General features: G+C 34.4%; 1 protein-coding gene across 3 annotated transcripts in view; it reads left to right on the forward strand.

Annotated features, from left to right (window-relative positions):
- Nucleotides 1-44: 44 nt before the first annotated feature.
- The window catches only part of LOC140778707 (protein OPAQUE1), a 33,429-nt gene continuing 19,233 nt past the window's right edge, over nucleotides 45-14,240 (forward strand). For 2 of the 3 annotated variants that reach the window (XR_012107230.1, XM_073123544.1), the window contains exons 1-17: nucleotides 45-301; nucleotides 404-570; nucleotides 807-950; nucleotides 2,239-2,384; nucleotides 2,470-2,626; nucleotides 2,767-2,825; nucleotides 3,476-3,632; nucleotides 4,928-5,077; nucleotides 5,183-5,319; nucleotides 6,334-6,480; nucleotides 6,568-6,669; nucleotides 9,368-9,425; nucleotides 9,535-9,636; nucleotides 10,860-10,897; nucleotides 10,989-11,115; nucleotides 11,190-11,363; nucleotides 14,108-14,239. Coding sequence is in view for 2 of the 3 variants with exons in the window: in XM_073123544.1 (XP_072979645.1) it covers nucleotides 451-570; nucleotides 807-950; nucleotides 2,239-2,384; nucleotides 2,470-2,626; nucleotides 2,767-2,825; nucleotides 3,476-3,632; nucleotides 4,928-5,077; nucleotides 5,183-5,319; nucleotides 6,334-6,480; nucleotides 6,568-6,669; nucleotides 9,368-9,425; nucleotides 9,535-9,636; nucleotides 10,860-10,897; nucleotides 10,989-11,115; nucleotides 11,190-11,363; nucleotides 14,108-14,239 (1,950 nt within the window). In the remaining variant the exon portion in view is untranslated. Of the gene's footprint in view, nucleotides 302-403; nucleotides 571-806; nucleotides 951-2,238; nucleotides 2,385-2,469; nucleotides 2,627-2,766; nucleotides 2,826-3,475; nucleotides 3,633-3,955; nucleotides 4,015-4,927; nucleotides 5,078-5,182; nucleotides 5,320-6,333; nucleotides 6,481-6,567; nucleotides 6,670-9,367; nucleotides 9,426-9,534; nucleotides 9,637-10,859; nucleotides 10,898-10,988; nucleotides 11,116-11,189; nucleotides 11,364-14,107; nucleotide 14,240 lie in introns of those variants that run through there. The other variant, XM_073123545.1, reaches the window with a different exon arrangement.

The raw sequence follows: 14,240 nt of genomic DNA on the forward strand, positions 1-14,240 counted from the left end.
ACGAGTCTGGGGGGAAACGAGTTCAAGAAAAGAAGACCCAGACGAGGGTGAAGGGTGAAAGAGCGAAGAAGGCTAAGAATCGTGTTTGATAGGGGAAACGGAAACGTGTCCTTCGCCCCGAAGCATTGCGAACTTGGAAGAGCTCCGTCATTTGATTTTTTATTTTTGGTTTTGGAGAAGCGCCAAGGAGCGGTATTGCCCAAAGAGTCCGAAACACGAAGAGGTTTAAAACAACTCTTCGAAGCCTCTTCTCCCGGTCTCCGCGATCCTTTTCCGATCTCTTTGGCGGGAAAGAATACAGGTGCTCTCCTCTTCCTCCCTGTTTGAGCTAGGGTTTTGATTTCTTTCTTTTCTTAATGTTCGTCTTTCTTTCTATGTTTTCCTCTATCCGTGTTCCTGTTAGGGTTTGTACGGTTCTCAAGTGTTCTTGTTGGATCTTTGGAGGGGAAGATGAGCTTCGGGAAAGGCTCAAAGGTATGGCTCGAGGATAAGGGCAGCGCGTGGGTGGAGGGTGAAGTGATCGATGTGAGAGATAAAGTTATGGTCGTCGCGACGGCTCAGAGGAACAAGGTCGGAGAATCTCTCTTTTTCTTGTTCTATACGTTAAATCTTTTTCTTGAGTTTTCATCTTCTTTTTTCTGATTTTCCCCTAGCTTGCTTCTTTTAAGATTTGATTCTCGAATTCTTTTTCGGAGTGTTATACTGGTTTCTGATTCTTCTTTTCCGTTAGACAACAATATGTATTATGTCTGTTTTTTTTTGTTTGAAACTTGATTTAGGTTTCTTTTGTGTTCGATTTCTTGTAGATCACAATTGCTCCGGAGAAATTGCTGCCCAGGGATACTGATGTTGACCTGGGAGGAGTCGATGACATGACGAAATTGACTTATCTCAATGAGCCGGGAGTTCTTTACAATCTTGCAAGAAGATATGTACTCAACGAGATATATGTAAGTGGTCAATACTCATTTATGAGTGTAATTCCTACAGATGCACCTTAAATAATGTTCACACCACTTCTCTCATAATAGTTCTGTTTGCTTCGTTAGGAGTTATTTAATCCCCACTGTTATATTATTAAAATTAAGATAGATTTATCGAGATATCACTCATTTATCTTTTACTGGCCAAAATCTGATTCTGCTGATGTGCTAGAAGCATTTAAACATGCAGTCATCCTTATGGCAAATATAATGTTACATTTGATCAACAATCTCTTGATTGGCAACTGATCTAGGATTTGAAAGGCACTAAAGTAACTAAATTGCTGCATGAGGGGCTTTGTCTAAGTTATTGCTTATTGCTTGATGAATACAATAGTTATTACTAAGTTCTAAGTATGAGACGACAATTCTCATGTTTATGGACCATCTAATATTGTTTCTACAAATTGAAAGAAATAGTTTTCGCAGTCCAGAATCTAAAAAAAAAAAGAGTCTAGGACATTAAATAATTTACACAAGACTCATCCATGTATTTTTCTGTATGAAACAAAAGTTGGTATGACTGTAACCGTAGTATAATGGAATGGATAGGCAAGTTGGTTTACTTTATGAATTTATAGGCAAATTTAGGCTAAATATAACTTACTCTGTTGGATGGGGCCTATCATGGTGAGCTGTAACTTGCTCGTGCCACCTAGTTGGGGCAGCTTTTGAGATCTTAGGCAACCCAAAACTTGAACACTCCCAAACACAATGTGTTCCCTATTATCTGCTTGTCATGATCTGTAGCAGAAGCAGCATACATGAATTTGATGAGAAAGGGAGGTCGAAAGTGAAAGATGCTACAAGACAAGGACCGACATATTAAAACGTCAAAGAAATTGTAGGAGGTTAGGCCTTTGTGCCAGCATCAACCATATATTTTTCACACTACTTTCCCGTATTGGCAATTATGTCCTTATTGGTGACTTGGTCCTGTTTATATCATGTGACGTTTTTTTTTGGGCTGATAGTTGAGCCTGTTGCACCTTATGTGGAGCCTGTCTGATATACTTAAGCTGATTATCTTTGTCCTTTTATGATAATTGTTGCTTTAGGTTTGCTAGATCAAAACATGATCCTCTTCGGTGCACCGAATGTTTTGCTTATTTTTTTTATGTCCATTTGCTGTTTATCAATTTGCCAGTTTGAAATAATTTTTCCAAAATGAATATCATGTGTTGCTTGCTTAATTTGCTCTTTAACTTAGGTACTTGTATATGTGGAATGAGATTTAACTTCTATGATTTGATAGACATACACAGGAAGCATATTGATTGCTGTTAATCCATTCACAAAGCTTCCTCATTTGTACAATGAGCACATGATGGAGCAATATAAGGGTGTTCAACTGGGGGAGTTGAGCCCTCATGTTTTTGCTGTAGCTGATGCGTCTTACAGGTAGGAATTTTTTCTGTTGTTATGCTGCATGGCTAGTTCTGATAAATAGATTTCAACAAACATATGAGTGCAATCTTTACTGTAGAGCTATGATGAATGATGGCCGCAGCCAGTCCATCTTAGTCAGTGGAGAAAGTGGGGCTGGGAAAACTGAGACAACAAAACTTATTATGCAGTATCTAACATATGTTGGCGGTAGGGCTGCTATTGATGATCGGACAGTTGAGCAACAAGTTTTGGAAGTATGTATCTTTGTTTTTTTATTTATTTAATAATCTGCAAATGCTCGGATAAATACTTAGATATCATCTGGTAATGATTGTTTTGCTACTAATTTACATTCTTTTTTGTAGTTTATTAATGTACTTTTTCCCCTTTCCAGTCAAACCCGCTTTTAGAGGCATTTGGTAATGCAAAAACAGTGAGGAATGATAACTCAAGGTAAATTTCTTGCCTACTGAATTTGATTTATCTATCAATTGTTTTTAGTTTCAGTGATGACTGAGGGCTTCACTTATCTTTTCTTCTTAATTCTGATAACATTGCTTGTTGCTTTTGTAAGGTTCAATTAGTTTAGAACATTAATATATTATGATTATTATCTCTGGACATGTTGCAGCAAGTTGGTAATAGGAGTTTGGGGAACTCAGAACTTTTAATTGGATTTCTCTCATGGTTTCCATGTGGGTGTTCAGACTCAAATATTATTTGACTTTGACCTTAGTTGTTACTATCACTCATTTTTATCTAATTCATTTTGTGAAGAATTTTGCTGAAGGTTGGATTTGTACATACACAATATTTATTAGCTTGTCCCCATACCTAATCATAATTCTTCTAAAAAGCTTGAAGAGTTCAGGGTTAACTGAGTGGGTATATTTCCAACAGAGTATTGTTGATTTTTTTTCTAGATAAACGTGTTATTGGAATATCTCAGTTGGTAAGACAGATGTGAGAGACCTTTTTAACACATGAATTTTGAAGAAATCACTATATCGTGCTTCACAACCTGATATTATTTAAAGCAAGCTTATTTACTATTTATTACTATCTGGTTTTATTCTTAATTTATTCCTATTTGTTGTTTGCAGTCGTTTTGGAAAATTTGTTGAGATACAGTTTGATGGAAATGGTAGGATATCTGGTGCTGCTATTAGAACCTATCTTTTGGAAAGATCCCGTGTGGTGCAAATTACCGATCCTGAAAGAAATTACCACTGTTTTTATCAATTATGTGCTTCTGGAAAGGTATATGTTGATTGTAATATGCGCATCATGTCCATGTGATGTATTTCAGTAGTTTTGATTTGTTGATTCTCAGAAAAATAATCTGTGCATTAATCTGCCTAAAGATTTGTACCATTTAGTGTGACTGTTCAAGTTGGTGTTATATAGGTTTGGTTATTGAATGGTGCTATTTTTTTGTGTAAAATAAAAGGTACTATTTTTTTGAATGGTACTTAATTTAACCTATTATTACCCACATTCGTATAAGTTGGCACTATCTCCTACCTGCTGTATCCTGACGACATGCATCTATCCATCATTGCGTAGCAGGAATGCTTAGTCAAATTGAATTCAACTGCTAGCTCCCAAGAGTTGGAAGAAATTTGAAATAAAAGGATCAAAGGTATGAAAGATAGAAAGTTAGGAAGTTTGTGGCATGATTCTCATGTTAACTATTATAATGTTGGATGAGAATCTTACGTTTCATTACCGTGGTAAAGGACAACATTTTCTTTTCCCACCATGGTCCTGCATGGCAGAAATTTTCGTGAATCTTGTTGTAGCCTTTTTGTCTCTTTCTATGCACATATGCGCTATATCTCTATCTTGTATATTTTTGTTTGTGTGTCTATGTGTGTGCATGTGCATGTGTGTGAGAGTGATCCTGTGGCCCTATATAGCTATGAATTATTATATATTTTCTTTTCTATATTGATTGGTGAATTGGTGTTTGTTGTAGCTTGATTCATAAAGTGGGATATAATCATACATGTCATAAAGCTGGTCACTGTGGTAGTATGGTGTGACAATACTCTTTGTTTGTACTGTTGATGTATAAATATAATATGATAATATCAACTCAGGCTTATTTAGTCTAGGTATATTCAGCCTTAAGAAGGGACTTATGTATACTTTGATAACTGTTCTGGGAAGGAAAAGGAAATGCCATTTAGTCCTTGCTATCTGTTCTGCTTAGGAACTAGTTTTGCCTTTCTTTCTTTTTTTTTTTCAGAATAGATGATATAATATTTGTTGTTCAATTATCTGGATGATGCGGAGTTGCACAAAGATGGAAATTATCTTGGTTGTAGTGTTTCTGGACCTTGAACCATAATAGACTAATAGAGTTATCCTCTTATGGTTTTACAGCTGGTGATGCATAAATGCTAAGATTTGAAATACTTCCTAATTTGAACTGAAGTCAACTGTGGCCTCCATGTTATGCTTGTTTTCACTCTATTATATGAATAATGGTCTAATAAGCAGGCTGTCGTTTAACTTCATGTATTGGTTTTCCATGTTATCATCATTTCAAGGATGCGGAGAAATACAAGCTTACGGATGCTAGAAGCTTCCATTACTTGAACCAAAGCAAGACATATGAACTGGAAGGATTAAGCAATGCAGAGGAGTATCTGAAGACAAGGAGAGCAATGGATATAGTTGGAATAAGTTTTAGTGATCAGGTTTGAGTATATAAACATTGCAGGAAATACATTTTGTAATCGGTGTTATTGGGAAGTGCCTTTATTGAGTTATTTAGATGATCAACCTTTATATTCATTCTTCAGGAAGCTATATTTCGGACCTTGGCTGCTATTCTTCATCTTGGCAATATTGAATTTTCTCCTGGCAAAGATTATGATTCTTCAATTATTAAGGACCCTAAAGCAAAATTTCATCTTCAAATGGCTGCTAACTTGTTTATGTAAGAAACTTGGCATCACAGTTTTTATGCCCTTTCTACGTAAATTTGATTGCACTATGATGCATGCATCGATTGTCCTAATTATTTTTTAAAATTTGGTATAACATAGCTTTTATTGCAGCCTATTGAGTTTGTCATGTATGGCTGACTGATGATTTTAACTTATTGGTTTGGTAGTTTTGCATTTACTTTGGCTCATTACAAGCTAGAAAGAGGTAATGTTTGCTTCCTAACCTATACTGGTGCAATTGATATAGACAATTAACTCATAAAACTGGGTGTCCTCCATGTGATTCATTTGTCAGTGCATGACATTTTGAAATAGTAAAATAAAGTTTTGCAAGTTACAAAAATTAACATCCTAACTCGGAATTTGTCATTTGAGACCCTATCTTACATGTTTATCACTATATTGCAGTTCCACTTTGCCTTTTCACTATTTCAATTTGACTCCAGTATTTTGTTATTTAATGAAAAACATATGGGTCAGTCTGTGTTTTTGGCAATTTAGAGAAAAGTGCAGGGATCAAATGAAAGAAAGGGAAAAAGGCAGGGTGTAAACTGCAATAAACACAGGGTTGGTGGGATCTGAGAAAATCGTTTTCTTTCTTTAGGTAGAAATGCATGTTATGTAATGGTCATTTTGCAGATATAAATATTTCACAACAACTGATTTGAAAATCTAGAGTTCTAGACTACTTAATGATCAATTAGGGAATGCTGTTATCAATTTGTTTATCCAAGAAGAAGTTAGCAAGGTGCAAAACTAATTTGTCGGGTAAGCCTTAGATTTTTAGTACGGCTGTTGGCATTCTGCTACAGAAACATGCCTAATATGCCTGGTTCTACTTTCTTGCTACTGTTGAAAATCAATTTGTATCACCATCATGTGTAATTTATTCACCAACAAGATATTTTTATTCCTTTTAACACAGACTATTGTCTTCTTTAACGTCAAATGATAACTAAATTGACTCTTACTGACCAGTGAAAACATTTATTATTCTTCGTCAGGTGTGATCCAGATCTTTTAGTTGGAACGCTGTGTACTCGTTCTATACAGACTCATGAAGGGACTATCATTAAAGCACTTGACTGTGCCGCAGCGGCATCTAATCGTGATACTCTGGCCAAGATTGTATATGCTCGAATATTTGACTGGCATGAACATTCTTGTTCTTATTTTTCTTCACTAAAATACTTTTGCCAAATATGGACCCATATATTTATTTGGTCTTCTTGTTACAGGCTTGTAGAAAATATCAATAAGTCTGTTGGTCAAGATATGGACTCGAGGATACAAATCGGTGTCTTGGATATCTATGGTTTCGAATGTTTTAAGAGTAACAGGTTTTTGTTAATCCATGTCTTGTGTAAATGTTTTCCTCTATTTGTTGGAAAGTTCTTTTGCTCATTTTAAATTAAAGTACTAAACATCTAGTATGAACAAAAAATGGGCTGTTGGTTTATGAGGCTGAATCAGAAATTTACTATATCTTGGGGCGAAAAAATGCAAATTAGCTGTATGCTTATACATTCGAATGGAATGCACCTAAACACATTATATTTAATCTGAGTTGAGCTTCCTAAAGTTATAACTTGTTAGACTCAACTCATGCTGAAATTAGGATCACTCTTCGTTCTGGACTTGCAATTGCCTTTGCACCTGTAGGAATGAATAGATTACATGATAAAGCAACTTAAACTAATATCTGAACTTGTTAAATCTTAAGTGTAAGCCTAGATGAGAAAACAGCTCAAATTGATGTCTGAACTTGTTGAATGGAAATTTGTCATGTTAAGATGTATAACATTGTTATTGGAGAAGACCATATAATAATACAGCAGTAGTTCACCTTCACATAATGGATTTACAGAGACCCACTGCAGATGCATCTTATTTTTAGGTATGTATCTGAATCTGAAAAATGAAAGATGAATGATTATTAAATGTCAGACTTAGTTAAGCAACGTTTAAACTTGCAACCATGTTACATGATAAAGCAAATGAAACCATTGTTTAAAAATATTAATGCCTTATCAGCTGACACCCACCTTATCACCTAGGCATTAACTGATCTACCATCTGCCTGTTTACGTAAAATCTGTTTGGAGTCTTAGTCAAATCTAGAATAGATTTTTATTTAAAAGCAATGTTCCATTTGTTATTAACTAAGTTGGATGACTATATGTTGTGAAAAGAGATCCTCCCCATAAAATAAGAAAAGAAAAGAAGCAAGGTCTTAGTTGCTAATTTAGTGCACGTTAGTTTTGAGGGTGTTATGGCTGAGAGGAAGTAGATAGTAGTGATTATTATAAGGATATAGGAACATGATATCCGATAATAGAATCAAAGCAGTAAGGATAGAATATGAAAAAAAGTGATTCTGGTTGGTGATAGTTGAAAAGAAGTTTGAAGATTCAGATTTCTGTATGTACTATATTTCCCATAGAGATCCTCCGCTAAAATGTCATCACAAGAAAAGCAGGGAGGAGCCTAGTTAATTATATTATGGGATATAGTATTGAAGGTCTAATGGCAGAAAGAATGAAGTTAGTTGTGATGATTATGAAGATATAAGGAGCAGATCCTATTGTGCAGAACAATGGTCCAGATGCCTATCAGAAAAAATGCTAACCAAAGAAATTTTATGCCGAAAGTGAAAGCTATTTTTCACGAAATACTGTTTTTGCAGCTAAAGGAAGTGCCCCTACTACGGGAGAAGGATTTGATAATATTCATTGGAAAAGATTTACTCGAAATCTTGTTGACTAATCTCTTATTGTTATGAGAAATATTATATGATGTAGCTGTTTTGCATAACAACTATGACTAAGATCAAATTATTGTTAAATTGGGGTAAACTAATCTTTTTGAAAGTTTGTTGTAGATGTTTATAAATGAAAAGGTTCATTTATAGTTGATGCATTCAAGATGTTGAAACTTGGTATCGAAATTTGCCACATAAAAAATGATATGTATCAGTCATATTGGTTGCTCGTATTGGATTGACTTTTTTTTTAATTTTCGTAATATTTTAAATATCTTTTTTAAATTTAGGAAAACTTTGAAATATTTAAAAATGTGCAAATAAGAAAATAAAAAGTACTCATATATGAAGCCTAAGAAGTAAACAATATTAATTTAAAACTATAATGAATTTGAGTTTGGATCAATAAATTTCTATGCTTGTAAATTACCTTTGTAGAAGTGAAATGAATCTTCACTGTTCTGCAGCAATAAGAAAAGAGGAGCTAAAAAAGTGGGGGAGAAAGAAAGAAAAAAAGACATGAAAAAAAGAGTTTACTGAGTTCAGCAGAATATGGAGTAGCTGGGAATTCGTTGGATCGATAACTAGATGAGCGCGATAAAATGTGGGGGTGAGAGAAGAATGCACGTGAGTGATAAGCAGTAAAAGGTGAAAACTTGAAAAAAAGGCAATTGAGGATATCAATTATTAATGTTCCGCAGGGCGGATCTATTTATATTTGACCTAAATTGGAAAAAATTATTTCAACCGGTTTTGGCTGATGTGGCCAATGGCCGAGCCATAATTGAAACTAGTCACTAGACTAGTTTTGATTTTAGATTGGGTGCTTCGACTGATCCATATCAGATATGGCCGAAATTGGGTTCCATGAATGCACTTATATCAGAATACTAAATATCTGTTCATACTCTTAAATTGCAAATGGGAATGGGAGGCACGAGGTCGATTTAGTTTCTTATTGAGTTGTTTGAATACATTTAGTCCCGTGGCGCAGTGTGTAAGTAGTAGAGAAGTTCCCTTTCTCTGGTCTTTTATATGTGTTTTGGTTCTTATATATCTAAGAAGCTGTGCTATGCTATCAGCATTATATTATTATTTGAAACATTATACTTCTTGTCATATTTTCTTCTCTTTTTATCTAATATTATGCTTTGTTCAGACTATCTTGTCCTGTCATAGGGAAAGAAAGAATGTTGGTTTGCAACTTCATAATTTTCTTATATCTTGCAAGCTGGTTGTTTATTGGCAAATTGACGGCCCTTAATTTCTGTTCTCAGCTTTGAGCAGTTTTGTATAAATTTTGCAAACGAAAAACTACAGCAACACTTTAATGAAGTAAGCTACATCGTTCCTAATGACTTTCAGTTTACTATGATGTTATTGTGGTGAAACTTGGATATATTTTTCTTGTGACCTCTTGTCTCATCATTTTCTATTGGTTCAGCATGTTTTCAAGATGGAGCAGGAAGAATACGAAAATGAGGAGATTAATTGGAGCTATATTGAATTCATAGATAATCAAGATGTTCTGGATTTGATTGAGAAGGTTCTTTTTTCTCATTGACACAAGAAATACTTTAATCATCCATCTCTTTTATAATATTTTCTATATTTCTTTCCATGTGGTTAAAGTACTCTTATAATTTTAGTTTTTGCCTTTTTGGCACTCAGTCTTTTAGCTGTGATAATTTTTAAAAATGTTATTTTCTTTCAATTTTTGAACAATATAATTTTAATTCCTCTACCTGAAGGACTTCTTGAATTTTCAATATCTTCTGTAAAGATGTTTTCTTATGCTTTTCTTTTTCTAAAGAAGTATGTGTCCAGAATCTTACAGATTACTTTGTTGACTGAGAGAAATTAATGACTAATATGCTCAACTTATCTCAAATGTGAGGAGTTCTGATTTTAGCTCATTAATTTTATGGTAGTCTAACCTAAAGACATAGAGCATATGAGTCTGCCTTGGGTCCTTATTGTTGTACTTATTGTTGTAGCTCTACTTATTGTTGTAACTTGTAAAGGTAACTTTGAGTCATAAGTTTACAATGAGCAATCACCTAATATTATGACTAGAAGAGGGATAATTGTCTTTGGTAATGGAAAATATATACTGCACCTTTTGCTGCAGCGATGGATCTATGGTTTGTGCAACTGAGAAATATTTTGGTTGATTCTGCTAATTCCAATAAGATCTTTTGCTGGAAGGTGGTAGTAGCATAATATTGTATATTAGGTTTATGATTTAATCTAGACAGATGTTGAAATAACAACTTTTCTTCAAATATTTGAAAGATAATTGTTCATATTATTTTTGATAGTTACTTGTTGCCCCCTTGAATAATATGTTTTGGTGATAAGTAGTTTATAGGACTTCACTTATTTAAAGTTCTACTCATCATCATATAAGCCTATTCCACATGATTGGATTGGGTAGAGCAGAACTCAATGCTGAGGCATGAGAAGGCTCCAAGAAGAATTGACAAACTTTATGATCGATATTCGGTTCTATGTTAACCTGTTAGTTGGTGCCAACTGCCAAGTTCCTGGCTGTAGTATAAAGCAAGAAAGGGGCGGCCCATGAAAGGTACAAGGCAGTTGGTAGGTAGAATTTGTTGTAGTTTTATGATAAGGAGGATGAGAATAGAGTTAGTCTAACAGACAAAATGTTTCGCTTTGCTCCACTTTGTCCCATATGATAACTCTTATAAGTTATTCATACTGATCAGAGGTGAATCCATGTCTTATCTTTTATGTTGTTTTCTGCAGAAACCAATTGGAATAATCTCACTATTGGATGCAGCTTGGTAAGGAAGTCTTCTTTCTTGTTCAGCTTCTTTATTTCCAAAAGAAGGTTCTATTCTGAGCTACTTCTCATACAATTGTCTCATTCTGCAGTATGTTTCCAAAGTCGACTCATGAAACATTTTCTACCAAGCTGTTTCAAAGCTTTCCCTCACATTCCAGAATGGAAAAGACAAAATTTTCTGAAACAGATTTCACAATATCTCATTATGCTGGAAAGGTAAATCAACACTTACTTTTGTGAATTCTGAAAGTAATAAATTATTATAAATGTCTTTGTCATGATCTAAGCAGGTAACGTATCAGACTGATTCCTTTCTGGATAAGAACAGAGATTATGTTGTTGTGGAGCACTGTAACCTTTTGTCCTCTTCAAGATGTTCTTTCATATCTGGACTACTTGCTTCAATGCCAGAGGAGTCTTCAAGATCTTCATACAAATTTTCTTCTGTTTCTTCCAGATTTAAGGTAACAGAATTGGGAAACTTTGTTTCTGGAATGTTAAGGCATCACCTTCTTCCGTTGTGCCTTTACTTCTCATTCATTTTCCCCCTTTTTTCCAGTAATGTCTCTAATTTGCGGTAAAAGAACAGTGGACCCTGTTTCTTTCTGATAATGATAAACTGATGCATTTCTTTAGTCATTTTTTCTCAGCCTTTTTGTAAACTTGCATATTTAGTGGTGGCAATGATGATGGTGTTGTGAAATGGATATTCAGAATGTGAAATTGATACTGGATTAAGCTTAAGTCTGATGGAAAAAAGAAATAAATTTAACAGTTCAACCATGTTCTTGTAGATCACTAAGCTATGCTTAGAAGGAAAATTCTACTTTTTTTAGAAATCAATGATTTTCTATGGTGTTTACATTGGGGAAGAAATGTTCAGTCATTAAGTATTGTTACTATTTAGTATCTTCCACGATGATTTGAATATAAAACTTCATACTCATGCATAGTCACATGAATTTTCTTAGTTGATGGTGGTAGCAGCTTGTATAGATGAAATAAAGTCGTGAAAGATAGAGGTAATAGATGTCTTGTTCCACAAACAATGGATGTGGTTGTTGTTGCACAATTCATTGAAGGAAGACAATGTGCTGTAGCTGCACATTAAATGGTGTGTTAGAATATGAAAGAGAACAATTCTAACAGATTAAGCTTTTCAAATAGTTGATGAGTTATTATGATATTAAAGTAGGAAGTCGTCCGATTCCACCTATATTATCAATTAAATAAATGAACCTCCACCTATTTAATTGAGTTCATTTCAATGTCTCGAACCCAGAAGTGAGGGGAGTGAATATAAAAGATAAAGATCATGGTTCTCTAACATCTTAAAGCTTTTAGAATAGTTGTCGAATTGATAAGATAAATAGTAAGGAGGCTGGTAAAGTGCTGCCACTTGATAGGGTGATCATTATTGTTGGGGACAGTTTAAGATTGGTTAGATTCTTTTTTTCCCATTGACTACAATTGAGGTAGGTTGAGATGTTTGAAAACATTTGCATCATTCTGATCTCTTTGTTTGTTTTACATATCATGGTGATGCTTTGTTGCTTTGTAGGTTATTAATGCTACATCCTTGGGAATATGAAGTCTAGATATAATCCTTCTTTCTCGATCTTTTTGAACCATCTAATGTTATTCATTCGGACAATGTTCAGCGACTCATTATTTATAGTATAAATATTATATTCCATCTTACTACCTCTTTTTCTCTACTATATGTTCAAACTTCCATACCTACTGCTTTGCACCTAAAGGATATGTTGCATAAGACTTCATAGACAGGATTTAATTGTACATATCTTCATACTTTGACATCATCTTTTGATAATTGTGTTACATGGTTTTAAGCACCTTAAGGGTTGCATTTATAAGTTTACTTTGTTATGCACTCCTGGCCCTTATGCACTCGTTGTACATGTTCTGAAATTTAATCAGTGAATAATTATACATCAACATGTCAGTGCATAAGACAGCTTTTATTGGTGAAAAACGCAAGTGTACCTAAATTACCTTGCTGATACTTTATCTTATTGGAGAACACGAAACTGAAAATGGTAGATTTGCTATATTTGTTGTTTCAAGTAGAATCAACATAGTGAAACTTTTTCAAAATGATTAGTACCATATATGTATGAGACCTAATTGCCCAACTGTACTTTTCTTGGGAATCTGCATTGCACATCTTTCTTCTTCTAAACTTTTCTTCAGGTTTAGACAAGAAAGCCAACCTAGAGACAAACTATAGACGAGATGAAGAATGCTGCTATTTAGTTTTCTAATGAAACAACAACGCGAAGCTGAACCAATTTGCTAAACTTGACTGGGTCGGGACTTGCAAGTATCTTGTCGACAGGAACAGCATGTCAAAGTACTGTGTGCAGAAGAATGTTAGGAGATACTATCATGTTTCAAATTTTAAATTTCTTTATTTTACTTGTTTGGTGATGAATACTTATAAAAGAGAAAAAAATTAATAAATACTTTATTCTTAGTATTTAGTTTACCACTTACCAGTATGGGTCACAACGAGAATTCTGCCTTTCTGGTGACAAGTACTCGAATGAACGTACAACTGTGAAAGCACAATTCTTAATTCATAGTATTTAAGTAACTGTTTATCTTTATGCATGAATATTATAGGAATATATGAGTAGTAGCATGAGCCGCTCGGCTCGCTATATACATTCTATGTGGTCCTAATGCATATAAGAAGCATGGTTAGCATTTTAAGTATGACCGCATGGATAGCATTTCAAGCTACTGATTGAAATGACAAGGACATATTTTATAATTTGTACTACAGATTATTTATGTGCTCCTGATTCATGTACTCCGTGACTCCAATATCAATGGTGATTAGTTGCTGTAGATTTTTCTTGTTCCTTGAAATATGGCTAGCTATTGTATCCAGACTCGTAATATGTTTATAGCGGGGTTAATCTTTCTTGATGTCTGATTACGATGAGTTGGTTAACTTTTATACCACTGAAACTTCGCTGCTAGGTTAAGTGGAACTTTTAGGTATCTAGCAGTTTTCCCTGATTCTTATTTGCCCTTCAATTGATCTTAGCAGATTCTTTAACTGTTTGTCTGATTTATGTTCTTGCACGAAATTTTTAGTTGATTGGTTCTCTTATTTGTCTTATATATGAGTCCTGACTGTTTTGCCCTTTTACTTGTTTTACTGAACTGATTGGTAAAGCAACAACTTCAAGCCCTGATGGAGATACTCAACTCAACAGAGCCTCATTACATACGCTGTGTGAAGCCAAACTCTTTCAATCGTCCTCAGAAGTTTGAGAACCAGAGTGTCTTGCATCAACTGCGATGTGGCG

The sequence above is a fragment of the Typha angustifolia genome, chromosome 15 (genome assembly GCF_048772165.1).
Source record: "Typha angustifolia cultivar Huaian chromosome 15, ASM4877216v1, whole genome shotgun sequence".
NCBI classification, from domain to species: Eukaryota; Viridiplantae; Streptophyta; class Magnoliopsida; order Poales; family Typhaceae; genus Typha; species Typha angustifolia.